General features: G+C 45.9%; 1 protein-coding gene across 6 annotated transcripts; it reads right to left on the reverse strand.

Annotated features, from left to right (window-relative positions):
* Window positions 1-368: 368 nt before the first annotated feature.
* MLKL (mixed lineage kinase domain like pseudokinase) lies at window positions 369-24,038 on the reverse strand. 6 transcript variants are annotated; one of them, XM_061386722.1, is made up of 12 exons: window positions 23,951-24,038; window positions 19,417-19,882; window positions 17,396-17,458; window positions 16,100-16,295; window positions 14,976-15,073; window positions 13,782-13,938; window positions 11,186-11,270; window positions 7,774-7,925; window positions 7,399-7,448; window positions 7,025-7,165; window positions 5,622-5,736; window positions 369-636 (listed from the first exon to the last, which is right to left on the reverse strand). In XM_061386722.1, coding segments are annotated over exons 2-12 (1,512 nt in total). In that variant the 5' UTR covers window positions 19,871-19,882; window positions 23,951-24,038; the 3' UTR covers window positions 369-635. The 6 variants fall into 6 exon arrangements, with proteins under 6 accessions (XP_061242706.1, XP_061242708.1, XP_061242703.1 ...); XM_061386724.1 differs by lacking the exon at window positions 23,951-24,038 and adding an exon at window positions 23,520-23,603 and having other exon boundaries at window positions 13,782-13,917; XM_061386719.1 differs by lacking the exon at window positions 23,951-24,038 and adding an exon at window positions 23,520-23,603.
* Between the last annotated feature and the right edge of the window lie 3,342 nt (window positions 24,039-27,380).

The following is a 27,380-nucleotide window of genomic DNA, read 5'->3' on the forward strand; positions in this document are numbered from 1 at the left end:
TGTGATGGGTCTTCATTGCTGTGCAGGTCTTTCCTCTAGTTGCAATGAGTGGAGGCTACTCTTCGTTGCAGTGAGCGGGCTTCTCATTGCAGTGGCTTCTCTTGTTGCAAAGCACAGCCTCTAGGGTGCATGGGCTTTAGCAGTTGGGCTCAGTAGTTGCGGCTCCCAGGCTCTAGAGCACAGGCTCAATAGTTGTGGTGCACAGGCTTAGTTGTTCTGTGGTATGTGGGGATCTTCCCAGGCTAGGGATCAAACCCATGTCTCCTGCATTGGCAGGTGGATTCTTTACTATCGAGCCCACCAGGGAAGCCCTAGATTCGACTTCCTGATGGGAGGGGCTGCTAAGTCACAATGCCAAGAGGTTTGGATCCAAAGAGAGACACATTTTTATAAAACTATCAGAGTTATTATCAAAGGTGTATTTTTGACAGTATCATTGGGAGTGGGATGGATTACTGGAGTTGTTTTCTATTTGTAACAGAGAAGTGCTGCTCCCCTGTATCCATAAATAAATCCATGCTGAAGGATTTGAAAGAAAAAGATGCCCAGCTCATGTTCTTCCAGCTCCTTGTTCAGGGACACAGTTTCAGTTTCAACACTTGGCTTAATAAAAGGAAGACAGTCTCTTTAAGATTTCTGTGAATGAATGAACAGAAAGTTAGACAAGCTCAGGAACTGACAGTCACGTTAGAAACAAAGATACTTCCATATTACAAAACAGTGTAGAAACTGCACTCCCCTTGGTCTGGCTGGAGTCTAAAACACCATCAGCCTTCATGCCTTTGGAATGCGATGTTCCCTCTCACTTGGACAACTTTTGCTAGTTTATTTTTATTTTATTTTTGTAATTTTACTTGGACAACTTTTAAAATACAACTACCTTGTGGGAGATGTAAGCTCACATCTTAGTGTGAATTAGTCTCAGGTATTAGATTCTCTAATACCAGGAGGACCTGGGTTTAAGGAAGCCTGGAAAGAAGAGGAAGAAGACAAAGGAGAATTTGAAGGAGAAGAAGGTACTTGTAGAAAATACTGTCAGCTTCTCATCCACCCTGAAGGATAATTCTTCAGGAAGCACCATTGAGTCTGCTCTTCTGTGCTATGAGGGCAAAGAGAAAGTTTCAGGTAGAAGCTAGGCCAAAGTTTTGATTTTGTTAGGGAAATTAAAATGGAAGTAGTCTTGTTCAGGCTTCAGAAGCAGGAGAGCGGGCCGCAGACTGACTTCTGACCCTGCCTGGACCACGTGCCTGCTTGCAAACACACCAATTGTTACCAGGAAGCCAAGCGGCACTTTAGATCAGAGAGGGAATGGGTCTTGGATTTCCTTGAGCCCTTGGAGGCCTGGCCTGCTCCCTGGGGTTTCAGAAAATCTTGTGACTCACGAAATGAAACAAACAACATTGTAAAAGTTCAAGAAAAACCATCACTGCATTTTTGCAGGCAGACCGATGCTCACATCAGTGGGCAGCCTGGGATTATAAGCAGGAGCTCCCCAAACTGCAATTTGAAGTCTCACCCGTAGGGTAGACGCACTGCCAGGGACCTCTTCCCAACTGGGACTCCAGATTGCTGTTAACGAGGGACTTCCCAGCACTTCTGAAGTCTGGAGGTTGTTTGGCCTAATTTGGTGATGTATGTGCTGTTACTTTTCTCTGTTGTTTTTCTCTTCTTTTAATGACTATATATTGAAATGAAATCAGTCAATCCTCTATTAAATATTGAAATTGTTTATTGTGTGTGTAACGAGTGGTTTCTTTTGTTAATGAATCTTTTGAACTAAAAAGAAAAGTAAAACTTTCGGCAAAATGGATTTTCATTCCAAAAGGTAGGGATGGGGGCAAAGGAAGGGGAGGGATGAGATACCCTCTCTAACATGACTGTTAGAGTGATTCCCAATGGACCACCAATGAACAGGCCAGAGACTTCTGTAAATAGTGGCACCGTCCTTGGGGGGACTGCCCCCGAAGCCTGGACACCTATCTCTTTAGTTTCTCTCTCAGGCATTTAATCTTCATTTACCAATGCCCTCCACCCCCAGGTCTCTAACTCAGGATATTCTCACCTGTGTGCCTCAGGATACATGCACAAGAATGTTTACGGGTGAGGTTCCTAAAAGGACGATTAAAATATCCGTAGATAGAGGAAGGGGTAAGTAACGTGCATGTTTATCTAAGTGGCCTACTATACAGCAGTGGAAAAGAATGAGTTTAAACCATCACATTAGCATGGATGAATTTCAAAACATTTCTTCATACTAACTGATCAACTGAAGAAAGTTGTGGTAGAATATAGCATGATGTCACTTACAAAAAGTCCTTATACATTTGTGCTAAGCTGCTTCAGTTGTGTCTGACTCTTTGTGACCCTATGGAATATAGCCCACCAGGCTCCTGTGTCCATGGGAATTTCCAGGCAAGAATACAGGAGTGGGTTGCCACTTCCTCTTACAGGGGATCTTCCCAACCCAGGGATCAAACCTGCATCTCCTGGGGCTCCTGCACTGCAGGCAGATTTTTTACCGCTGAGCCACAGGAAAACCCATAATTTAGTGTACCTTTGTTATAAAACCATAGACAAACCTTTACCAGAAAGTTAGGATAGTGGCTCCTCCTGGAGGAGGGGAGAGGAATGTAAAAGCAAGGGATGCGGAGGTCCCTTTCTGAGTTAGTGGTAATGTTCAAGTCTTTAACTAGGAGTGGATATGTGATATTCTTTATCTTCGACTTAAAAAAATGCACATATATATTTAATCATTGCTGTACTGTTATACATATCACAATAAAGATAGGAAAAACATGATTTTGTTTCCTTGAATACTGTAGCAACTTCAATGGAAACACTTCCCCAGTATCTAGATACACTGCATGTGAATCATGTTCTCTTGTATCTGGAGCTTTGTGGAAAGCCTGAGAGATCTGGATCTAGAGTAGGGGAGGGAAATATTCCCATTGAAGGAGATGGTGTAGGGAAACTATGGAGGAGCAGCTGATAACATGGTGAAATAAAAGTCTCAGTAGAGGAAATTACCCCAGGGTGTTGATAAAAGAAAAGGAAGGAAGGGAGAGAAAGTCTCAGTTCATTCGCTTGGTCCTGTCCGACTCTTTGCAACCCCATTACTGCAGCACACCAGGCTTCCCTGTCCATCACAAACTCCCCGGAGCTTACTCAAACTCATGTCCATCGAGTTGGTGATGTCATCCAACCATCTCATCCCCTGTCGTCCCCTTCTCCTGCCTTCAATCTTTCCCAGTATCAGAGTCTTTTCCAATGAGTCAGTTCTTCACATCAGGTGGCCAAAGAATTGGAGCTTCAGCATCGGTCCTTCCAATGAATACTCAGGCCTGATTTCCTTTAGGATTGACTGGTTGGATCTCCTTGCAGTCCAAGGGACTTTCAAGAGTCTTATCCAACACCACAGTTCAAAAGCATCAATTCTTTGGCACTCAGCTTTCTTTATGGTCCAACTCTCACATCTGTACCTGACTACTGGAAAAACACAGCTTTGACTAGACAGACCTTTGTCAGCAAAGTAATGTCTCTGCTTTTAGTTTTCTTCCAAGGAGCAAGGAGTGTCTTTTAATTTCATGGCTGCAGTCGCCATCTGCAGTGATTTTGGAGCCCCCCAAAATAAAGTCAGCCACTGTTTCCCCATCTATTTTCCATGAAGTGATGGGACCAGATGCCATGATCTTAGTTTTCTTAATGTTGAGTTTTAAGCCAACTTTTTCACTCTCCTCTTTCCCTTTCAATAAGAGGCTCTTTAGTTCTTTACTTTCTGCCATAAGGGTTGTGTCATCTCCGTATCTGAGGTTATTGATATTTCTCCCAGCAATCTTGATTCCAGTTTGTGCTTCATCCAGTCTGGCATTTCACATGATGTACTCTGCATATAAGTTAAATTAGCAGGGTGACAATATACAGCCTTGACGTACTCCTTTCTCGATTTGGAACCAGTTTGTTGTTCCATGTCCAGTTCTAAGTTTTTGACCTGCATACAGATTTCTCAGGAGGTACGTAAGGTGGTCTGGTATTCCCATTTTTTAAAGAATTTTCCACAGTTTGTTGTGATCCACCCAGTCAAAAGCTTTGGTGTAATCAATAAAGCAGAAGTAGATGTTTTTCCGGAACTCTCTTGCTTTTTCGATGATCCAGAGGATGTTGGCAATTTGATCTCTGATTCCTCTGCCTTTTCTAAAACCAGCTTGAACATCTGAAAGTTCATGGTTCATGTACTGTTGAAGCCTGGCTTGGAGAATTTTGAGCATTACTTTGCTAGCGTGTGAGATGAGTGCAATTGTGCGGTAGTTTGAGCATTCTTTGGCATTACCTTTCTTTGGGATTGGAATGAAAACTGACCTTTTCCAGGCCTATGGCCACTGATGAGTTTTCCACATTTGCTGACATATTGAGTGCAGCACTTTCATAACATCATCTTTTAGGATTTGAAATAGCTCAACTGGAATTCCATCACCTCCACTAGCCTTGTTTGTAGTGATGCTTCCTAAGGCCCACTTGACTTCACATTCCAGGATGTCTGGCTCTAGGTGAGTGATCACACCATCATGGTTATCTGGGTCATGAAGATCTTTTTTGTACAGTTCTTCTGTGAATTCTTGCCATGTCTTTTTAATATATTCTGCTTCTGTTAGGTCCATACCATTTCTGTCCTTTATCGAGCCCACCTTTGCATGAAATGTTCCCTTGGTATCTCTAATTTTCTTGAAGAGATTTCTAGTCTTTCCCATTCTATTGTTTTCCTCTATTTCTTTGCATTGATCACTGAGGAAGGCTTTCGTATCTCCCCTTGCTATTCTTTGGAACTCTGCATTTAAATGGGTATATCTTTCCTTTTATCCTTTGCCTTTTGCTTCTCTTCTTTTCTCAGCTATTTGTAAGGCCTCCTCAGACAGCCATTTTGCCTTTTCGCATTTCTTTTTCTTGGGGATGGTCTTAATCACTGCCTCCTGTGCAATATCACGAACCTCCATCCATAGTTCTTTAGGTACTCTGTCAGATCTAATCCCTTGAATCTATTTGTCACTTCCACTGTATAATTGTAAGGTATTTAATTTATGTCATACCTGTATGGTCTAGTGGTTTTCCCTACTTTCCTCAATTTAAGTCTGAATTTTGCAATAAGGAGTTCATGATTTGAGCCACAGTCAGATCCTAGTCTTGTTTTTGCTGACCGTATAGAGCTTCTCCATCTTTGGCTGCAAAGAATATAATTAATCTGATTTTTGTATTGACCATTTGGTGATGTCCATGTGTAGAGTTTTCTCTTGTGTAGTTGGAAGAGGGTATTTGCTATGACCGGTGCATTCTCTTGGCAAAACTCTATTAGCCTTTGCCCTGCTTCATTCTGTACTCCAAGGCCAAATTTGCCTGTTACTCCAGGTGTTTCTTGATTTCCAACTTTTGCATTCCAGTCTCCTATGATGCAAAGGACATCTTTTTTGGGTGTTAGTTCTAGAAGGTCTTGTAGATCTTCATAGGACCGTTCAACTTCCACTTATTCAGCATTACGGGTTGGGGCACCGTCTTGGCATTCTGTGGTATTGAATGGTTTGCCTTGGAAACAAACAGAGATCATTCTGACTCAATGAAACTATAAGCCATACCATGTAGGGCCATCCAAGACAGACGGGTCATGGTGGAGAGTTCGGACAAAATGTGGTCCACTGGAGAAGGGAATGGCAAACCACTTCAGTATTCTTGCCTTGAGAACCCCACGAACTGTATGAAAAGGCAAAAAGATAGGACACTGAAAGATGAACTCCCCAGGTCAGTAGGTGCCGAATATGCTGCTGGAGATCAGTGGAGAAATAACTCCAGAAAGAAGGAAGAGATGGAGCCAAAGCAAAAACAACACCCAGTTGTGGATGTGACTGGCGATGGAAGTAAAAGTCCTATGCTGTGAAGAACAATATGGCATGGGCGTTGTGGCCAGCACAGCAGGCAGGGCTTGAAAGTGGCTGACGCACAGTTTGGGAAAAAGAAACTAGAGACAGAATTAAAGTTTTAAAGATGGGGCTGGGGGACCAAGACCTCTTGGGTCAAGAGCCCTGTTCCTTGGAGCCACACCACTTTTACTGAGTGTCTTGGCAAGCAGAAAGTACCTGCTGTGCTACAATGAAGTCAGCCTCCTGGGTCCCCGGTCACGTCTCCCACTTTACTGATTACTTTAAACTATCTTTGTTATTTTCTTGTACCAGGGCTCTCACCTAGCTGGAGGTCATAGACCTGCATGTGCCTTGGGAGAACATCTTAGTGTGTGCACAGGCAGCGTTCTGAACTGGCACTGACCCGGCGTTCCAAGGTCCACTCTATATTTTTCCTTAGCTTAGCAGGGTATGATGACCCAACTGATCAACCCAATGTACTTTCATTTGTGTTACGCTGTATTGCTATATTTTGCTTTTATTCTTTTCCCTTGGTGATTTTCTCATGGCTTAGCCAGAGCAACAGGTGGCTGACTATTAACCCCTGCACATAGGAACCTGGAATGTTAGGTCCACGAATCAAGGTAAATTGAAAGTGGTCCAACAGGAGATGGCAAGAGTGAACGTCGACATTTTAGGAATCAGTGAACTACAATGGCACTGATATGACACTGAAAGATGAACTCCCTAGGTCGGTAGATGCCCAATATACTACTCCTCTGAGCTACAGAAAGTGTATAGGCTGGAATAATCTGCCTTCCCAACCCACTTTAGACTAGACAATGCCCTTCGGGCAGGGTTTCTGAACTCCAGTGCTACTGATAATCTGGGCCGGATAATATTTGTTGTAGGGGTTGTTCTGTGCATCCTAGGATGTTGAGTAGCTTCTGTCCACCAGATACCGGTGGATATGTCCACGCCACCCCACCTCCCCTGAGCTGTAACAGCCAAAAATGTCTTTAGACATTGTCAGTGTCCCCCAAAGGGCAAAACCACCCCTGGTTGTGATACACAAAGAAAACCTTTCACAAATGTTAAGTAACACGTGTGGTCCATGCTGTTTAGACCAGAAAGAGCCCTACCTTTAACAGAGGGCCTCCTGGAGGGTTCGTAGGCACGGCAATCATCAATGATCTCCTGCAACTCTGAAGGGCAATCTTCACCCACTGGCTCCCGGTGCCGGGACTCAGCCACCAGCTGGTAGATCTTCTTGGAATCACAACCTGGAGTGGAAATGATATGACGGGAGGCTTAAAGATTGCTCTGGCACCCACACATCCCTCTGGATGCTGCCGGCTGGCATCAGACCTAGGGACTCTGAGAACTGGAGACATAGGAGCTTCCAGTGACCCCACTGACCAGCGCAGGCAGTGCCCACATTGAAGAAGAAAGCGTCCAGGACAGCATTGATGTTTAACTCTAGTCTACCTTCTAAGTCAGCTTTCACACTGCTTACCTTCAAATGGGCTCTTCCCAGTGGCGATCTCCCAGAGGACAATTCCAAAGCTAAAAGAGAAGCAAGAAAATGAACAATGATAACAAGTTTCCTTTTTTCCATGCCCCTGTAGCCATTTCCAGAAAACATAGAGAATTTTCTTTTCTTTTTTTTGGCACTGTGTAGCTTGTAGGATCTCAGTTTCCCCAACCAGGGATTAAACCCAGGCCATGAAGTGGGAGTGCTGAATCCTGACCACTAACCCACCAGGAACTCCCCACAGTGAACTTTCCCATTACCATCAATTACATTCCAGGGATGCTCCTCCCTAACGGCATTTGACTTGGACTTTCTTGTCAGGTTCATCTGAGAACTGGCATGAGAACATAGACATACCTGTATATTTCAGCTTTTATGTCGTATTTATTATACACATTTTCCAACCTCTGGGGTGAGATGTATGCGGCAGAACTGACCCTCTCTGCTGCTTTTCCTCTAGTTTGTCGGCTGATGGAAGTCTGTGTTTTGCTCAACTCAAATCCTGCAAGCTAGAGAGAGAGGTGACTCAGAGGCAGCAAGAAATGGCACGATCTTGGGTGGGAAGTAGAGGGCAGGGACTGGTGCTACACGTGACTGTCAGGGGATGGTCTTTTTCCTTCAGGATGTTTCCAGTGAGGTCTTCTGGCCGTGTGGCTACTCTCCTGGCTGCATTCTGGGTTCGATCTATTATGGTGCATTGACCAAGAGAAACACAAAGAGGTTTCTTCTCTGTAAAAATGAGACAGTGAGGATTACTTGAAATGATGGTTGTCAAGCACCTGTAAAACTTGGTATGTTTTTTTTTTTAATTGATTGATTGATTTTTGGCTGTGCTGGGTCTTTGTTGCCGCGTGTGGACTTTCTCTAGTTGCAAAGAGTGGGGGCTACTCTCTAGTTGCGGTGCTACTCTCTAATAGCGGGGGGGCGGGGGGACTACTCTCCGGTTTCGGGCTTCTCACTGTGGTGGCTTCTCTTGTCAGGAGCACAGGCTCCAGGTGAATGGGCTTCAAGAGTTGCAGCTCGCAGGCTTCAGCAGTTGTGGCTCACAGCTTAGTTGCTCCGCTGCATAAGACTTGGCATGTTGTAGTTATTCTAATATTACTACATTAGATATGCACAAGGCTTCCTCAGTTGATAACTCAACTCCACTGTGTTAGGATGGAGAGGGGTGCCTGGAACTACCGATGGCTCGTTTTCTCTTGGAGGCAGACAAAACAAAAACAAAGAAACAAAAAACCTCCAACAACACGGGGGATCCTCTCTGTTGTATCTGACCCTATATGGCCAATGCCATGCTCTTAAAGAAGGCACAGAACAAGTCATGGGAGAGGGTGTTCTTGCTCCGTGTACATCTGTCATTAGCACCATTTGTGTGCAGAGGGCTGTCTGTGCCAAATGCAGCTAGGGAGCCAAAGCTAGGGGCAAGAATTAGATGCTTATGTGGCTCCTCCCTCTTATTCACAAGTTCAGGGAGCGCTGACATCCTCTGACATCTGGCTCCACACTAACCACCAGGGGTGAGAAGCTGAATAGCACATGTTACAGTCACATGTGATGAGCACCAGGAGAGTGGTATAGACACCGTGCTTTGGGAACACTTACTTATATTACACCAATGGTGGGGAGATCCAACCAGTCCATCCTAAAGGAAATCAGTCCTGAATATTCATCGGAAGGACTGATGCTGGAGCTGGAGCTCCAATACTTTGACCACCTGATGCAAAAAACTGATTCATTGGAAAAGACCCTGATGCTGGGAAAGATTGAAGGCAGGAGGAGATGACAGAGGACAAGATGGTTGGATGGCATCACCGACTCGATGGACATCAGTTTGAGCAAGCCCCAGGAGTTGGTGATGGACAGGGAAGCCTGGCGTGCTGCAGTCCATGGGGTTGCAAAGAGTTGGATATGATTGAGCGACTGAACTAAATTGAACTGAGTGGTGGGGAAAGACATCTGAAGGGCAGAAGAGACCTGTCTCTTGTTATTCAGAGAAAGCTATCTATAGATGACAAAGAATATATTCTTTTAGCATTTGGGAACTGTGGACATGGGGTTAACAAAACCCTTTCCTCATCTACAGGACAATCTGAATGTCAGTGAACTTTTTAGTTCTATTCCCCTCGAACCTGACAAAAGCAGACTGTTACTTATGCTCCTAAGTAATATATATTGCTGTTGATTAATAAACGACCAGTGAGCAGTAAGTCATTTGTGGACGAGAGGTCGGGGCGGTGGGGACTGTGAAGAAGTACAGGGGTGCTCGGCTATGTGGTGACTCACACCTGGCCTGCCCCTTTCGGGGATACTGGAAGGCATGCCTGCGGAGTTGCTATAAAAGAATATCGAGGACTTCCCTGATGGCCCAGTGCATCAGAATCCACAGTGGATAAGAATGCAGGGGACACAAGTTTGATGCCCGGTCTAGGAGGATCCCACATGCTACAGAACAACTAAGCCCTTGAGCCACAACTACTGAGGCCCGTACCTAGAGCCCGCAGGCTGCAACTACTGGAGCTCGAGTGCCTGGGGCCTGTGCTCCACAAGGAAGCCTCTGCAATGAGAAGCCGTCACTCGCTGCAACTAGAGAAAGCTCTTGCAAAACAACGAAGACCCAGTGCAGCCATAAATAAATAAAAAACACAGTGATACCACACACACACACAAACTCCTCCAGTTAAAAAAAAAGAATATTGACTCCTGTGAGTCATGAGGCTTCTAAGCTTCTCCTGCACCCACAGAGACGAGCCTCTTTCTCTCGCACTTGGGCTGAGGGCGAGGAGAATATCTCCTGGAGGATTGTGGGGGCTCCCACTGGATGGAAGGATTTGATGCTGCCAAGGAAAGTTATGACCAACCTAGACAGCATATTGAAAAGCAGAGACATTACTTTGCCAACAAAGGTCCGTCTAGTCAAGGCTATGGTTTTTCCAGAGGTCATGTATGGATGTGAGAGTTGGACTGTGAAGAAAGCTGAGTGCCAAAGGATTGATGTTTTGAACTGCAGTCTTGGAAAAGACTCTGGAGAGTCCCTTGGACTGCAAGGAGATCCAACCAGTCCATTCTAAAGGAGATCAGTCCTTGGTGTTCTTTGGAAGGAATGATGATAAAGCTGAAACTCTAATACTTTGGCCACCTCATGCAAAGAGTTGACTCATTGGAAAAGACTCTGATGCTGGGAGGGATTGGGGGCAGGAGGAGAAGGGGACGACAGAGGATGAGATGGCTGGATGGCATCATCGACTCGATGGACGTGAGTCTGGGTGAACTCCGGGAGTTGGTGATGGACAGGGAGGCCTGGCATGCTGCGATTCATGGGGTTGCAAAGAGTTGGACACAACTGAGCGACTGAACTAAACTGAACTGAGGTGGCATGCTGTGTTTTCTGCATGATACCCTTCTGATTGCCTCTAGGTGCCAAGTGTGGGCCACGGCCAGTCTGTGAGTCTGGATGCCTCCTTGGACCTAAGAAGACGCCCTCATGGGTGTTGCAGGGACACAGAAGTGGTGTCCAGGCATCTAAGAGGAGACGACTCTTAGCCCGCCCCTGGTGGGTGGACAGTGGGGGAGACAGGGATCAGAAGGGCAGGGAGGACTGAGTCTGTCCAGTGCAGGGCGTGTGGGGCGCTGTCCAGGCATCTGAGTTCAGTTCCACGGTGAAGGCAGAGAAACAATCAGGCAGAGGCTTTCAGGGAAACACGCACGCCTCTCCCAGCACCAAACGGTCATATAGGTCAAACTCAGAGGGTGCCCGGACGGCCACGCTCACCTTCACGTTGTAGTCTTTCGTCACCAGGAAGCTCGTGCTACTGATGTTCCTGTGGAGTTCTGAGGGTGTTTCCGAATGGTGCAGCCTAACGTGACCAAAGGCAGGGTACGTTAGTGACCTTTGCACAGACTTTTTTTTTTTTAAATAACCTTTTTATTTTATTTTTGGCTGCGCAGGGTCTCTGTTGCTGTATGGGCTTTTCTCTAGTGGCGGAGAGCGGAGGCCACTCTCTAGGTGCAGTGCTCCTCTCTAGTTTCAGGCTTCTCACTGCAGTGGCTCTCTCGCTGCGGAGCGCAGGCTCCAGACACGTGCGGGCTTCAGTAGTTGCGGCATGTGAGCTCAGTACTGGCGGCTCCCAGGGTCTAGAACCGAGGCTCAGTAGCTCTGCAGCATGTGGAATCTTCCTGGACCAGGGATCGAACCCATGTCTCCTGCATTGGCAGGTGGATTCTCTACCACTGAGCCACCAGGGAAGCCCCTGCACAGACTTTATTGAAAGGCATGACAGTCACTACCAGGATAATGAGGTTGGTCAGTACCAAGCCTTCTTCCTGGGTAGGTATCCACGGGTTAGTGGGAGAACCAGGATGCAGAGGTGAGATCTGACAACTGTGTGCTGCACGCTTCTGTGGGGCTCTGCATGGGAAGTGCTGAGCAAAGAAAGGGCTGAGGCATGGCTGGATGGTTGGGCCATACCTAGGACCCTTCTGCTTGAAACAGAATGGAAAGCTGGGGTTTCCACAAACTCAGTAAGTGGTGGGGACTTCCCAAGTGGCACTAGTGGTAAAGAACCTGCCTAAGTTCTTTGGATGAACGGAGCTCCTGCCTCCCATTTTGGGCTTCTATCATAGAGTCAGCCTCAGATTGGGTTCTCCCAGAAGCAGATCATGAGCATGGACTGTACAAGTGACTGATTAGGAAGGTATTTCCAGCAATTAAGCCCTCATGCCACAACTACTGAAGCCTGAGGTCTGCAATGAGAGAAACTACCACAGTGAGAAGTCTGGGCTTCACAACTGGAGAACGGCCCCCGCTGTGCATAACTGGAGAACGGCCCCGCTCTTCACAACTGGAGAACGGCCCCCGCTGTGCATAACTGGAGAACGGCCCCCGCTGTGCATAACTGGAGAACGGCCCCGCTCTTCACAACTGGAGAATGGCCCCCGCTGTGCACCACCAGAGAATGCCCGTGCAGCGATGAAGACCCAGAGCAGCCAAAGATAAATCAGTGAAATTTTAAATGAGAAGATAGTCCCAGGAAACCAGTGAGGGACCTGTGGAAGCAGGGCAGAGAAGGAGGAGAAATCAAGCAAGGGCGTGACTTCAGGTGAAGTTCCAGGCTCAGCCTAATCCCACGGGGACCTCTGGAGAATAACTACCCCTCAGGGTTTGTTCTGCATGAAGCAAAGGAGCTGGACTTCTGTACCCACACTGGTTGTTCAGTGACTATGGGTTGGGGTGAGGGAGGGGAGGAGAGAGACAGGGTCAGGGACAGGGGCTGTAAAGTTCCCGGGCATTTTCAGCTCTCAGGGCCTAGAGGCTCTAGCACCCCTGGATGTTCCTCTACAGATGGCGGTGAGGAGCTGTTAGCAGCACATATGCTGAACGGTGGATGAGAGTGCAGATCAGCTAAGGAGGGTCAGCGGTCCTCTGGATAGGCACTAACAGTGTCCTCTACAGTCCAAATCCTTCTCGCAAAACCCACTAGTGTACGAAGTTGAGAAGGATAAACTACGATTTCCAAGAAAGAGTAAGGAAGTATTCCCCAAAGTATGGGATAAGTGGCATGCAAGCTGATACATTAAGAAAGGTATTCTTCTTTTAATTCCAATCTTTCTGATTATGTCAAGAAGAAAGTCTCTGTTTGGTGCTGGATGTCTTTGACACTTCTCTAAATCTGCTAACATCTCCTCTGTGAAAAGATAATGCTGGTCTGAATTGTAGATCTTTTGCTAGGCGGCAACATTTAACCAGAATTTAATAACTTTATTTTGGTTTTATTTGTGGTCACCTATTTGTGCTAAGTGATTCTGGTCTCCAATTTATGGTAGTAATAGAAAATGTCCCCCGTTTTTTCCTAACTTATTATTAATATTTTTTTTTACAAAGTGAGCTAATCGAAAGAAAAATATTAAATAAATAATGGCATTAATGTGAATACGGTAATAACTACGTATGTGGTCTGTTAGTGACTGACTTTTGGGGGCCCTTGGGCTAAAGGAACCATAGAGTATATGTGAGAGTAGGTAGAGCTGGTGGATAAAATATAGGACATCCAGATGATTTTGAATTTTGAAAAATCAATACTTAAAAAAAAAAGAAAGTACTAAAAAACTGTAGGGTTTATATGGAATTCTGTATATCTGAAATTTCAGTAAAAGTATATCTGGTGTCATATTTGGAACATACATTGTACTAAAATTGTTTATTGCTTATCTGAAATTCAAGTTTAACTGGACCTCTTGTATTTTTATTTGCTAAATGTGGTGATTTGCTCAAGGAGGCTTCCAGCCTCTTCTCTGCTTGTCTCTGGGTCAAGCAGAAAGGGAGGCAGACTCATCCTCTCCCTCTGGGCGCCCTCTCCCCACGCTGGTACCTGTACAAGCCTCTGGCTGCCCCCACGGCCAGGATGATGCGCTTGGCCAGGGTGAGGTCCTTTTCCCGATCCAGCAGCTCCCTTAGGGTCCCGAGCTCACAGTACTCCATGACGATGGATAACTGAGGGGGCGTCACTGATGGAAAAGAGCCGATCGCTGTGAAGATCCATCTGTGCTCAGAGGTCCTGCTTACTGTAGCCCATCCCACCCTCTCTCCAAGAGACAGACGAAGCTCTGCTGTGTTTCTCCATCTCCATCTCACATGGTTTGACTCCCTGAATGAGTCCAATACCCACAGAGTCCCCATGCCTCTTCTCTGTGGCATTTGGCATGTCAGAACTCTACACTTCCCCTAGTTACTTGAGTAACTGACTCCCCGACTCGACACTACAACCCAGGAGGGCGGGGCCTGCTTTGTCCAGACAGTGCTCACGGGAAGTTGAATAAATATGTTGAGTAGGGGAGCTCAGACAGGAAGCTGAGGCCTCAGGGCAGGGCCATGAGACAGGCAAGAACTGATGTACACAGAGTGAGTCAGTCACCCTGGCTGTCACCCCGGAAGATAAATATTACTAGAGGTTTCCCTTTAGCCTGGGATTCTGTGCTTCAAAGTCAGGTCACCTGAGCCTGTGCAGAAACTTCCAGAGGGGATAAGAAGGGAGCTGCTCTGCCCTCTCTGTAGGCAAAAGCAGCAAAACATAACCAGCAGGAGAAGCCACATTGTGAGAGGAAATGCAGCCACATTAAAAAAATAAAAAACAAAAAAGAAACTGAACCTGACAAATGAAGTTCTTGGTAAAAGGGCAGGTTAATTTAGCTTTTAGATTCACTCTACACTAATGATCAAGGTTAGATTCCTTGTTTGGGTCAGTCAGCTTTGCAATGTTTTATTGCAACAAAATACACTCATCACCCAGGTCAGCATCTGAACAAGCATCTCGTTGGTTTTCAGTGAATCAGCAGGAAGAGATGTGGTTGCATTAGTGCAAACCAGCCCTCAGGCTGAAGCCAACTTCAAGCCTCTTCACTTGAAAGAAGATGGGAACCTGCATCGTGAGATGCGAAAAAATAAATGTCAATAATAAAAGCACCGTGCAGATGCCACCCTTTGAGCTGTTGTAGTAAAACAACGCAGTAACGCACAAAGATATAAGACAGACCACAGCATACCCAGTCCTAGAGGCACCTCTTACCTGTTTCATCAATGCAAATCCCAAACATGCGCAGGATGTTGGGGGAATCAAATTTCTTCATGGTTCTGATTTCGTTATTGAAAGTATGCCTCACTATTCTATGAGAATAAAAAGGGAAAATAGGATTTCAGGTTGGGGAGGTCCTTCAGAAAACATTCAGTGTAATGACCGTCTGTATATGCATGGGGCTTGAGGGATCATCGGCCATTCCTTGGTGGCTCAGATGGTCAAGTGACTGCCTGCAAAGTGGGAGACCCAGGTTCAATCCCTGGGTCAGGAAGATCCCCTGGAGAAGGATATGGCAACCCACTCCAGTATTCTTGCCTGGAGAATCCCATGGACAGAGGAGCCTGGTAGGCTACGGTCCATGGGGTCACAAAGAGTTGGACACGACTGAACGACTTCACTTTCACTTGAGGGATCATCAGCATCTCCCAGGGGTGAGGATAAGGCATATACAACCTGTTCTAAAGAGTCACCTGGTAATTCTTAGTCAACTTAATATATGCATACCCTATGATCCATCAGTTCCTCTCCTGGCAATACAGCCCCAAGAAATTCCCATACAGGGCCATAAGGGATACCTATGGCAGCATAATTTTTGATGGGCAAAAGTTAGAAGCAGGTTGTGTTTCATCATTGGAAAAAGAGGCAAACTGTGGATTTCCACCATGGATAATAGCAGTCAGAAGCAAAGGACCACAGGCACAGTGTAAGTTTCACGACGCTGAGTGAGAATGGTAAGGAAGCAGGCGGCAGACGTGACGCACTGTCGTCTGTGAACATTTAAAATGCACATATATGATAACAGCGAACATTTTGCAAGAACACATACAAACAAAATATTTTATCGTCTGTGAAAGGGATGGGAACCCAAGAAACAGCAATGAAAGGGAACCTGCCTTTAAAAATATCTAAATACATGAATAAACAAGAGACGTTTCTAGAATTGACTTTGGAAGACATACCTTTAAGTCTAAACTGTGTTCCTTAATAACAGAGAGCAAATATTTAACCCTCTGGGGTCTGAGTTTCCCCATATCAGAATATGGAGACAGTCTGCCCCTCTCCTTGAGTTACAGACAGGAAGTAACTAGGGGAGAGAACCGTACAAAACAACTTACCCAATGTCTTTGGCCTGGGAGTTGTTGAATACTTTTATGGCCACTGGAGATTCGTGGTATTTTCCTTCATAAAGTGTGCTGGATTCATTTTCCTTTAGTAGGATCCAATCGGCTTCTGGAAGCTCCTCCTTCTTAATCTCCTTGATTTGATCTTGTGGGAACCCCTTCTTGGGTTTCTGTGAATCTGACCTCATCCCTAGGAGAGAAGGTAATAAAGAGTGAACAGCTGAGGAGGGTGTGTTATGAGGGAAGAGGCATCTTAGCAACGCTTGAGGGGGAAGCCCCCGCTAGTGAACCAAAGCTAGGTCTGCCTGGAGCTTCTGATTGCCTCCTTCCAGGAGAGAGGTCCCCGTGCCTCTGAGTGACTGGTAGAGACACAGCCAGTGGTAACAGAAACATCTTGTGTACTTCTTTCTCCTCTTCTTCGGATCCAGCCTGTCTCCAGCCTGCACCCCATCTCTATCCATCTCTCTCATCTCCTCCTACTGCACAACAGCTTGGCGCCTGAGCGTTTGGCATCTTGTCTAGTGAGTTCAATTCTAATAGGTAGACACAGAGTTTAAGCTCAGGAACCCCACTGCTGTTGTGTGTCTCTCCTCTCCCTTACTCCATGCCATGGCTGGGAACTCTCAGAAGGCCTTTCTCTGTATCTTAGTTTCCTCTACACACAGGCTCTAGCATAAAGCAGAGACTCACAGATGTGTAGAATGGATAAGCGGTTTTAATTTGATTTGAATTTCTTTTTAATTTTTAAATACTTTTAACTTCGTATTTGGGTATAGCTGATTAACAAACAATGTTGCGATAGTTTCACGGGTACAGCAAAGGGACTCAGTCATACATATACATGTATCAGATTTTGAATTTCTTCTTGGAAATTCAGCAAATGAATTGAAGCTTTGATGCTATCTAGAGGAAGTCATCAGGGGACTTCCCTGGAAGACCCGTGGTTATGATTCTGAGCTGCTACTGCAGGAGGCACGGGTTCAATTCCTGGTCAGGGAACTAAGATCCCACAAGCCACAAGGGGAGAAAAAAAAGAGAGAGAGAGAGGAAGTTGTCAGCACTTTAACAGGTGCTGGAAGATATCTTGCTGGTCAAGAAATCCCCTTCAAACACGACCCCATGCACAAAAGCCTAGGCCAGCCTTGAACACATCCCCAAAACCTGCGGGCTGCTTGCAGCTATCCAGCCCAGAAAATGGACCAGGGTGGGGCGGGGGAGCCCAAAGTTCCTAACAAACTCATGACTTCTAGTTTGGGGCAGCCAGAGGCAGCAGGGCACACGGCAACTCACAGTTCTTCACGGCTTCGATGGTTTCCTCCAGTTGCATCAATAGAGTTTTTACAGTTTCTTTCTCTGCAAGAAAAACAGCAGCAAATACTCAAAAACAGAAATGCTCAGAGAAAGCACACCAAGATACCCTTTTCTCATCTCTCGTGTTCATTACAGTAGAAATGATTACTGGTCACGAATATCTGGCTCTCCACTTCCAAGCAGACAGGAAGTGCCCTGATGCATGGGTGTGTGCCTTGCTTTGGCCAAGAAATGAAGTGAAAGAAATTTTCAGGGAAGTCTGTGTCAACATGAAAGTGTCACAATACTGAAACATCCTGGAAAGATGACAGCTACCTTAGAGAGTCTCCTGGACTTTTCTCTGAATGAGAAAAAGACATTTCCTTCTCTAAGACACTGAGGTTTTTTTTTTTGAACCATGGTATAATCATATCTATCCTGACTTATATATTCAGAAATATGTTAAAAATTGATCATATACTAGATAGGGTGACCAACCATCCCAGTTTTCTCAGGACTGAGGAGCTCTGAGGATATAAGACCTTCAGTGCTCAAACCAGGAAAATCTCAGCAGACAAACACATACATGGTTCATAGCAGTAATATTTCTAAAACCTATGTGGAAGTTAATCTGCCAAACTGTATCAAAGTTTTAAAATGTCCATACTCTTTGATCTAGCAATTAGACCCAGTAACTCAACTTCTAGGAATTTTCCCTAAGGAGATCCTGAAATACATGCAAAAAGACTCACTGTAGAACTATTAACAATAGTGGAAAACTGGACACAATTTAAATATCCATCAATAGAGAGCTCCTTGAATATATCTGGTCCCTATAAACCAAGGATACTAGACAACTCTAAGGGTATTTATATGCAAGAATATGTAATGAGCTTATTTAATGAGAAAAACAAGAAGGAGGACAGTGTGCTTAGTATGCTATTGATTGTACAACAACAAGAAAGAAAATATATACTTGACTCTCCCAAAGGCTATTCAAGAAACTGGCAAGAGAGCATGTGTCTGGGAACGGAACTTTGCTGTCAAGGGTGAGAGGCAGATTTCCACCTCATGCTGGGTCTTTTTGTGCCTTTTGAATTTTGTCCTATGTGAAAGTATTACCAAGTCCAAATGTTTTCACACAATTGCAGGAAGTATATCCTTTCCTCCAAGTTGATGACACGGAGGTGCCTCCTTCTACCAGAAAGTGGACCAATGAACGCTGAAGATGAGGAAGGCCAGGGACCACTCCTGCTCTTTGGCAGGATCAGCTGCTGCAATGCTTTCAACATCACTTCAACCCAATTCCTGATTCCAGTTTTCTTGTGGTAGGTGTTTGGTTGAGGGAATTAAAAATGCCTCACTTTTCCTCATCAAAAAAACAAACAAACAAAAAACCATTTGCCTACAGGTCTCTTCCATATCTGGTTTGTGATGCTGGAGAGTCTCCTGCGGACCTGACTGGGGATGCACTGTCCTCCACACCAAGGGTGAGAACGGTTATCCCTCTGAGTTCCAGTGCCTGGAAGGTTCATTGAAACTCTACCCTAATTCCTCTCCCTCCACCCACAACCCTAATAAGAGGGAAGGATCTGGAATTAACATCACCACGATCTGCAAAAGTGTAAAGTCATATCTGTTTCCCTTGTTTCCTCTCTAGTCCAGTGCGTACCTCATTCCCTTGGAGCCCTGCCCTCCACTCAGTCCAGCCCCGGCCACTCGGACCCAAGCCACTGCCATGTCTGCACAGCCTCTGACGTGGTCTCCTGACAGCACTCACACTTCCCCTCTTGCCCCTGGCTCTGCTGAGTTATTGGCCCCAAGTCTTCACTCCCATGTAGTCATATCATACATCCACACTCTGGCTGCAGCCTCATGGTGGGCACCCCTCTCCACTCAGACGTCTGGAATTCTGAGTCTCGTCAACAGATACCTGCCAAAACCACTTCAACCTTCCTGATTTTCCAAAATGAGACGAATACACCTGTATGTGCATCCCCCCACCTGAAAAAAGTCCTCACCACTCAGTCCTTGGATAGCTTTCCTGTCCTCCTCTGCATCCTGTTGATCTTCCTGTTGCCAGGACACTCCTAGGCTGAGGCTTGAAGTATGCCTCCACTGATCCACCTGGAGCAGCAGAGAGAGCTCCTCCCAGACATCGCTCAGCCTCTGGTTCACCCCACCAAAGATTATGCTGTCATGCCCTGCTGTTAGAAACTTCTGGATATTGGACTTATTGCTGAACTTGTCTATCCGCTCCTTAGCTTCCTCTAGGGCATCCTGGAAACGGCTCAGCGCGGCAGTTATCTGCGGGGGCAGGTTCCTCTCTCCGTGGTCCTGGAGCATTTGCAGAGGCTGCAGCAGGCTCTGGACGCGGTTCCCTAGACGTCGGCATTGTTTCTGGCAGTATTTCATCTCCTCACACTGGTTGTAGATAAGCTGGCCTAAGGAGATGATCTGCTTCAATTGATCCATACCTGGAAGAAACTGATGGAATCTGTTTAAGTTCCAGGAATCTCCTTCATATTTACTACTGGGATAAGGGAACATCAAGGGTGTCTGTGATTTAAATGGTTGAAGAGGTCTTCCTATTGTTTTCATGTAAGGTAGAGATGGCTTGCGTCCACCAAAACCTTCCAGTTTTAGCTGGGAAGTACTGGCTTTGCCAGGGGCTTCCCCGGTGGCTCAGCGGTAAAGAATCTACCTGCAATGCTGGAGATGTGGCGGGAGCTGTGGGTTTGATCCCTGGGTCAGGAAGATCCCCTGGAGGAGGAAAATGGCAACCACTTCAGTATTATTGCCTGGAAAATCCCATGGATGGAGGAGCCTGGAGGGCTACAGTCCACAGGGTCACAAAGAGTCCGATATGACTTAGTGAATAAACAACAAATTGGCTCAGCTAGGACTACATCTCCCAGACTTCCCTGCAGCTTGATGGGGCCATATGACTATTTCTCACAGAAGGGGTATAAGCAATAAAGTGTTACTTTGGGTTTGAGTCAGGTTTGTCTCCTCCACACACTGTCAGCTGGTTGTATAGGAGGATGTAGCCCTGGGTGTGGTGGAGCCCAAGAATGTAGAATCCTGGATCCCTGGAGGAGAGCCGCTCACAAACCTGGAATGACTGCCATGGACTGCTAAGTGAGCACGGAATAAACAGCGATTGCATTTGAATCATTACATTTTGGGGTCAATTTGTTAAAGCAGGTCAGCCTGTTCTAACAAGCATATCCTGCTAAAGTATAGGGCTGACCACAGGACAGTGGGTTGAAACGCTCAGATCCTGTCTAAAGAAGGTAAGGATTACCTAGTAAAGTCAACAGCTGCTGCTCTTCAAGGATAAAGGGCCCAGTGGCAGAAGATCTTCTAGTTTTTAAAGAGCAGTCAGAAATCTGGATTTTTATATTTAATCTCTCAATTTAAAATCCCACAACCAAGTCAAAAAATGTTTTAAAAACTATGCAGTCCAACACTGTGTTGGTCAAATACATTTTGTTTGCCAACCGAAGATTGCCTTTGAAGCCTCAGTTTACAACCTTGGTCACAGCCAGCAGAGGATGTTCAGGACTGTAATAGAAGCCAGCTTCTGTAATCTCAAACTTTTCTTTCTGTCTCTTTTTCCAATGCTTGAGCATGCCTGCCTCCGTGGTCCACACCTTCATCCCTCTATAGTGTGTTTTCAGCACCCTGTAAATCTGCTTCAGCTTCCCCACTGGCTGATGCATCTGTAAGACTTCTTGTTATAAGTGCTGGTCCCTCAGAGGCATTTGCGTAAAGACTAAGAAGCTTTCCAGGCTCAGCAGAGGTGAGGGAGACATTTGTGTTGCCTACACAGTCTCCACTTCTCTGCTCCTAATGCACTGTGTGTGCTCAGCTGTGTCCTACTCTGAGGGCCCAGGGACTGTAGCCCACCAGGCTTCTCTGTCCACGGGATTTTCCAGGCAAGAATACAGGAGTGGGTTGCCATCTCCTACTCCAGGGGCTCTTCCCAACACAGGGGTGGAACCTGAGTCTCTCGCCTCTTGGCAGGCGGATTCCTTACCACTAGTGCCACTTGGACTACCTTCATATTTTCTGTAACAATCAACAGCAATCCGTTTGTGGATTTGAGATCTATCCCATTACTCAATTATGGGCTTCAAGAACCAATAACTTTCTCTATTGCTTAAGCCAGTTTGAATCATATTTGCTGTACATGCAACCGAAAGCAACTGGGTTCAGTTGAATGATGAATGATGCTAACAGCGAAGACCACAACTCGCTCTATTCACCTGCTGCAGGCTAGTGATTCGGAACCAGGAGGTCACAGCGTTATCTTAATTTTGTAGATGAAGACACTAAGTTAGGGAGAAGGTTGCATTTAAATAAGTACAGGGCCACGGAAACACTTTCCAAAGCAGTTTTAAACAAAGCTAATCTCAATAGTTCAATGAAACAGGTAGGAGTAGTAGTACTAGTTTGGAGAAAGTAGTTGGCCTGGAACCAAATCTGGCTTAAAAACTAGTAGAAGTGAAACCAAGTAAGCAACTAATTGATACTTTTTGTTGTTATTGTCTTAGCGTTATATTGATCTAGGAAGGGAAGTAACAGGTGTTGCTGCTGCTGCTAAGTCGCTTCAGTCATGTCCGACTCTGTGCGACCCCATAGATGGCAGCCCATCAGGCTCCCCCGTCCCTGGGATTCTCCAGGCAAGAACACTGGAGTGGGTTGCCATTTCCTTCTCCAATGCATGAAAGTGAAAAGTGTTAGGGCATGCCTAAAAAAGACTCAAGGGGTCTCAGGCTACCCAGATATTCCTAGCTGCTAAGCAGAGAGATTCAGGGTCATTTGTGGGGACTTCTGGGGGCAGTGAACTTTATGCCTTTCTCTGATCCACTGGAGACAGAAGCAGTGGTCATGCTTCTGTCAGTTCCCCCAGTTGCTCAGGGAAACTTGAGGATTTCAGCTTCATAGCTCCAAGCTCCAGTTATCTTATTCAAAAAAGCCATATCTCAGCAATAACTAGTCAAATGATAATGGGGGAAATATCCAACTCATCAAAACAACGACTTAAAAGAATACATTTCACAGGAAAAGTGATGACGTGGTATGAAGAAAACCATGGAAAACAAATCCTCAAGAAATGGAGAGAACTATTATTTATTTTGGCTGGGGAGATTAAAAATTACAAACCTGGCAATCCTTTTTCAAATATAAATCTAATTTAATGCAGTTCCAGTAAAACTCTCAATGGTACATTTTGGTATTGAAACTAAATGATCCTCAAAGTTCATTGAAAGAGGAAATTAGTAGGAATAGTCAGGATTTTTGTAATAAAATAGGGACCCATCTATCAGATATTAAAATTATAATAACTAAAATTGTTTAGGGCTTATTGAGTATAGGATAAAGATATCAAAAGGATGAAAGGGAATATAAATACATATACACTTTTACTCAACAATGTGAATTTCTAGGAATTTGTGCTGTAAAGGAGCTCGTATGTGTATAGATAGATGGATGCTAAGGATGCGCACTGAGGTGCTATTTATAATATGTAAAACTGCTAACATCCCTAATAAAGATATGTTCATAGGTTTCTTGCAGGAAAACAATGAGGGGTAAAAGTCACTAATTTTAAAAGTGAAAAATCTTAAAATGGTTAGTAACAATATAAATCCATGAAAAATTCTGATGCCATTTCCCCCTCTCCTCCAAAAACTGGCATCAAGCAACCTTTTCTGATGAGACTTTTAACACAGTTATTCCTCTTGTGCCTAAAACGGGCTCTGGAAAAGGAAGGGGGCATTAACCATTAAGACGTGGGATCAGCTCCCGGCAGTGTCCGCACTGACTGCTCGCAGCGGTGCTGTGCAGGGCAGTGGGCCGGCTTCAGGAGGCACCTCCACGGCGACCCCCACGTGTCCCCTCTCCTACACCGCGCCTTCTTCAGCAGGAAGCGGCGGGAGAGGGAGGCCGCACCCTCGGGGCCGAGGAAAAGAAACCAACCTGGTCCTGAGTTCCGGGAAACGGGCCTGTGGCTCTCCCCTCACCGCCCAGGATCCCGGCTGCGCCCTGCAGCCCGCGCGCCCCGGGCACCGCGCGCCCCGGACACCGCGCGCGCCGGGACGACCGCCGGACTCACCCCGCCCTTCCCGAGGCCATCCAGTCGGTCCGGGGCGCGGTTCCCGGAAGGTCCGTCGGCTTCTCGGACGTTCAGCCCCCCGACACGAAGTCTGCGACCGGGGACCCCGGGGAGGTGCCGGGTCGCGCGCTTTGTGTCCCGCCGGCCGGCAGGCCCGGAACGGACGCCAGCGGCGGGGTGCGGGCGTGCCCCTCGGAAGTCCGGCGGCCTTCTGCTTGCCGGCCCTGCACCCCGCCCTCCCCGCGGGCCCCGTCAGCTTGTCGGGCGGGGAGTCTGGCGCGCCTCCTGTAGCTGCGACAGGGACCTTGCAGCCGCCCCCCCGGCTCAGGCGCCTTGGTTTCCTAGAGCTCTTTCCAGGTGGTTCAGGCAGAAGGCCCCCCGCTTCCTCTTGGTCTTCTTCCCCCGCCCTGTCCACCTCTCCCCAACCTTACCGAAATTTCTCAGTAACTTTATGGAGTACTCCTGGTGCAACGTCCTCTGCTTGGGGCTGGGGACTCAGGAAAGAATAAGGTCCCGGAAACTAGTATAGCGAGCACCCAGTATGGGAAAGATTAGATGAGCAGAAAAAACAGAACTAGAGAGAAGGTTCTCGTGTCTGCTTCTCGGTGCCTGAAAATACCGAGTGTGGCGGGTAGAGAGCCAAGGGAGACACACAGCTGGGATGGGCTCAGGAGAGGCGTGGGCCGCGGTGGGTGCGGCTGAAGCCAGCTTCCTCCTCTAAGGTCGCCGCAGAGACCTCTGCTTTATTAAGGTTAGCTGGGTCCTTAGCTAGGAAGTCTGAGCAATGTCATTCATTAACTCATCAGACTCTTCCCTCCAAAAGGAGAGAAGACTTTTTGAGTAGGGAAGACCTGGGTGGAGGATGTCTGCGGTGTTTATTCATTTACATTCTCTTGCTACTGTTCTTCGCCTACTGCATTGTCAGTTTTCTTCTTAGGTCGGGTTCCCTAGAAGTCTGAGGAAAAGAACCGGGGACACGTGATTTACTGAAGGAAGCCTCTCAGGATCGAGGGTAGGAGGGGCAGTGGGGGAAAATTAGCTAAGCAAGGACAGCTGGTCTCCGTGGAGACTAGCTTCAGCCAGACTCCATGGAGAGGTCTGGAGCAAGCAGCTCTGCAGCCAGAGGGAGCTCTGCTCTGGATACATCAGAAGTTAGGTCACAACATGTCTTAACAAATTGAAGAGGACTGAAATCATACCAAAAGATGACCATCCACTGTGGTCATCTTTTCTGACCAGAGTGGGATGAAACTAGAAATCAATCGCAGAAGGAAAACTGGAAAGCTCATAAATATGTGGAAATTAAACAACTCTTGAACAATTCCGTCAAAAAAAGAAATCCAAAGAAAATCAGAAAGTACCTGGAAACAAATGAAACACAACGTAGCCAAACTTAGAGAGTGGGACAAAAGCAGTGCTGAGAGCACAGCGATATGCACATGTGAGTCCACAGCAATACACGCCGACATAACGCAGGAGAAAGCGCCTTCCCTGCTGCTCCAGTGGTTAGAACTTGCCTGCCAACGCAGGGGACAAAACTCCAATGCCTGATCTGGAAGGATCTCACATGCCACGAGGCCACCAAGCCTGTGCGCACAGCTGCCGAGCCATGGACCCTGGAGCCTACGCTCTGCCTAAGAGAAGCCACCGCAGTGGGAAGCTGAAACACCATGAGGAATAGCCCCGTTCACCACACTGGGCTTCCCTGGGGGCTCAGCTGGTAAAGAACCCGCCCGCAGTGCAGGAGACCCCTGTTCAATTCCTGGGTCGGGAAGATCCGCTGGAGAAGGGAAAGGCTACCCACTCCAGTGTTCTGGCCTGGAAAATCCCAAGGACTGTCTAGTCCACGGGGTCACAAAGAGTCAGACACGGCTAAGCGACGGTCACTTTCACTTTCTCACCACAACTAGAGAAAGCCCATGTGCAGCAAGGAAGATCCAGTGCAGTCATAAATTAAGAAAAGGAGAAAGATCTCAAACAACCAAACTTTACACTTCAAGGAACTAGAAAAATAAGAACAAACTAAGCCCAAGGCTAGCAGAAGAAGGGAAATAGCAGAGTAGAAATAAATGAAATAGAAAAATAATAGAAAAAATGTGAAATGGAGTTTATTTTTTAAAGATAAACTCTACAAACCCTTAGCTACATTAAGGGGAAAAAAGAAAATTTAAATAGAATCATCAATAAAAGACATTACAACTGATGTCACAGAAAAAATAATCAAAAGAGACTGTAATGAGGAATTCCATGGTGGTCTAGTTTTCACTGCCATGGGTCTGGGTTCGATCCCTGGGTGGCAAACTAAAATCCCACAGCATAGCCAAAAAAAAAAAAAAAGACACAGAGAGACTCTGATGAACAATCAGTTATATGCCAACAAACTGTGGAACCGAGAAGAGACAGATAAACTCCTAGAAACATACAGCCTCCTAGGACTAAATAATGAAGAAAGAGAAAGTCTGAGCCTGGTGGCTCAGTTGGTAAAGAATCTGCCTACAATACAGGAGACCCGGGTTGGATCCCTGGGTCAGGAAGATTCCCTGTAGAAGGAAATGGCAACCCACTCCAGTACTCTTGCCTGAAGAATACCATGGACTGAGGAGTCTGGTGGGCTACAGTCCATGGGGTCGCAAGAGTCGGGCACAACTTAGCAACTAAACCACCACCACCATAATTAATAATGGAGATTGAATCAGTAATTAAAAACCTCCCAACAAAGAAAACCCAGGGCCAAATGGCTTCACTAGTGAATTCTACCAAACATTTAAAAATGAATTAATGCCAATCCTACTTAAACTCTAGCAAAATACTGAAGAAGAAAGAACACTTTGAAGCGCATTTTATCAACTCAGCATTACCCTGATATCAAAACCAGACAAAGACTTAAGAAAATTACAGGCCAGTATCCCTGATGAATATAGATACAGCAATGCACAACGAAATACTAACAAATCAAATCCAACAACACATTAAAAGGATCATACACCATGAGCAAGTGGGATTTATTTCTGGGATGCAAGAATGGTCACATATGAAAATCAGGTAATGTGACACACCACATTAACAGAATAAAAACATATGATAATGTCAATAGGTGCAGAAAAAGCATTTCACAAAATTCAACACTCTTTATTGATAAAAACTGTCAACAAATTAGGAATAGGAGGAAATTATCTCAGTATAACTAAGGCCGTGTATTACACTCACAGCTAACGTCATACTCAATGCCGCAAAACTGAATGCTTTTCCTCCAAGATCAGGAATAAGGCAAGAATGCCAGCCTCCACCACTATTAATTCTCCCACACGTTCTAATCCTTCATGTCTGTAACTCTTTATTTCTTCAATTGCCTCCTAAATAAACCACTTGCATCCATATTCTTGTTTTAAGATTTGCTTTTTAGGGAAACTTAATGAAGACAGGCTCCCACCTTCATGCTTTCATCAAAACGACATTTTTTCTTCTTTTTCTTATCACTCCTTTCCCCCGGATATAAGATGATAAGGTGTTTCAGATGGAGAGGAGATGAGAGTCTTGGCATTTTCCAAATTTCACATTCATCCCATAGCATCCTTTATTACTTCTCTGTAAAGAAATCTCTCTCGATTTTTTGCAGCCATCATATCTTTATATAAAGTTGGAACTGGAAAGTTCATATATATAGTTTCAGCTTTTTCTCAAAAATAGTAGATGAGATAAAATAATAAGAGAACAGGTAATGTGGAAAAGAGATGAAAATTTACAATCACCAGTTCCCAGTCACAAGGGCGCAGAGCATCATGCTGTCATCAGGGGGCAGCAGAGGCCAGGGGACAGGGGAAAACCAAAGCCCAATAATGTACCCTGCCTGAGATCCGACAG

Source organism: Bos javanicus, chromosome 18 (assembly GCF_032452875.1).
Source record: "Bos javanicus breed banteng chromosome 18, ARS-OSU_banteng_1.0, whole genome shotgun sequence".
NCBI classification, from domain to species: domain Eukaryota; kingdom Metazoa; phylum Chordata; class Mammalia; order Artiodactyla; family Bovidae; genus Bos; species Bos javanicus.

What these genes read in the sequence shown, in the direction of transcription:
- MLKL (XM_061386722.1), bottom strand. Translation starts at nt 19,870, where the DNA reads ATGGATCAATTGAAGCAGATCATCTCCTTAGGCCAGCTTATCTACAAC. An exon ending in TCCCAGGCCAAAGACATTGG is followed by an intron (nt 15,074 to 16,099) that starts GTAAGTTGTTTT and finishes TTATTCTCATAG; the next exon opens with AATAGTGAGGCATACTTTCA. An exon ending in GATTTGCATTGATGAAACAG is followed by an intron (nt 13,939 to 14,975) that starts GTAAGAGGTGCC and finishes GGATCTTCACAG; the next exon opens with CGATCGGCTCTTTTCCATCA.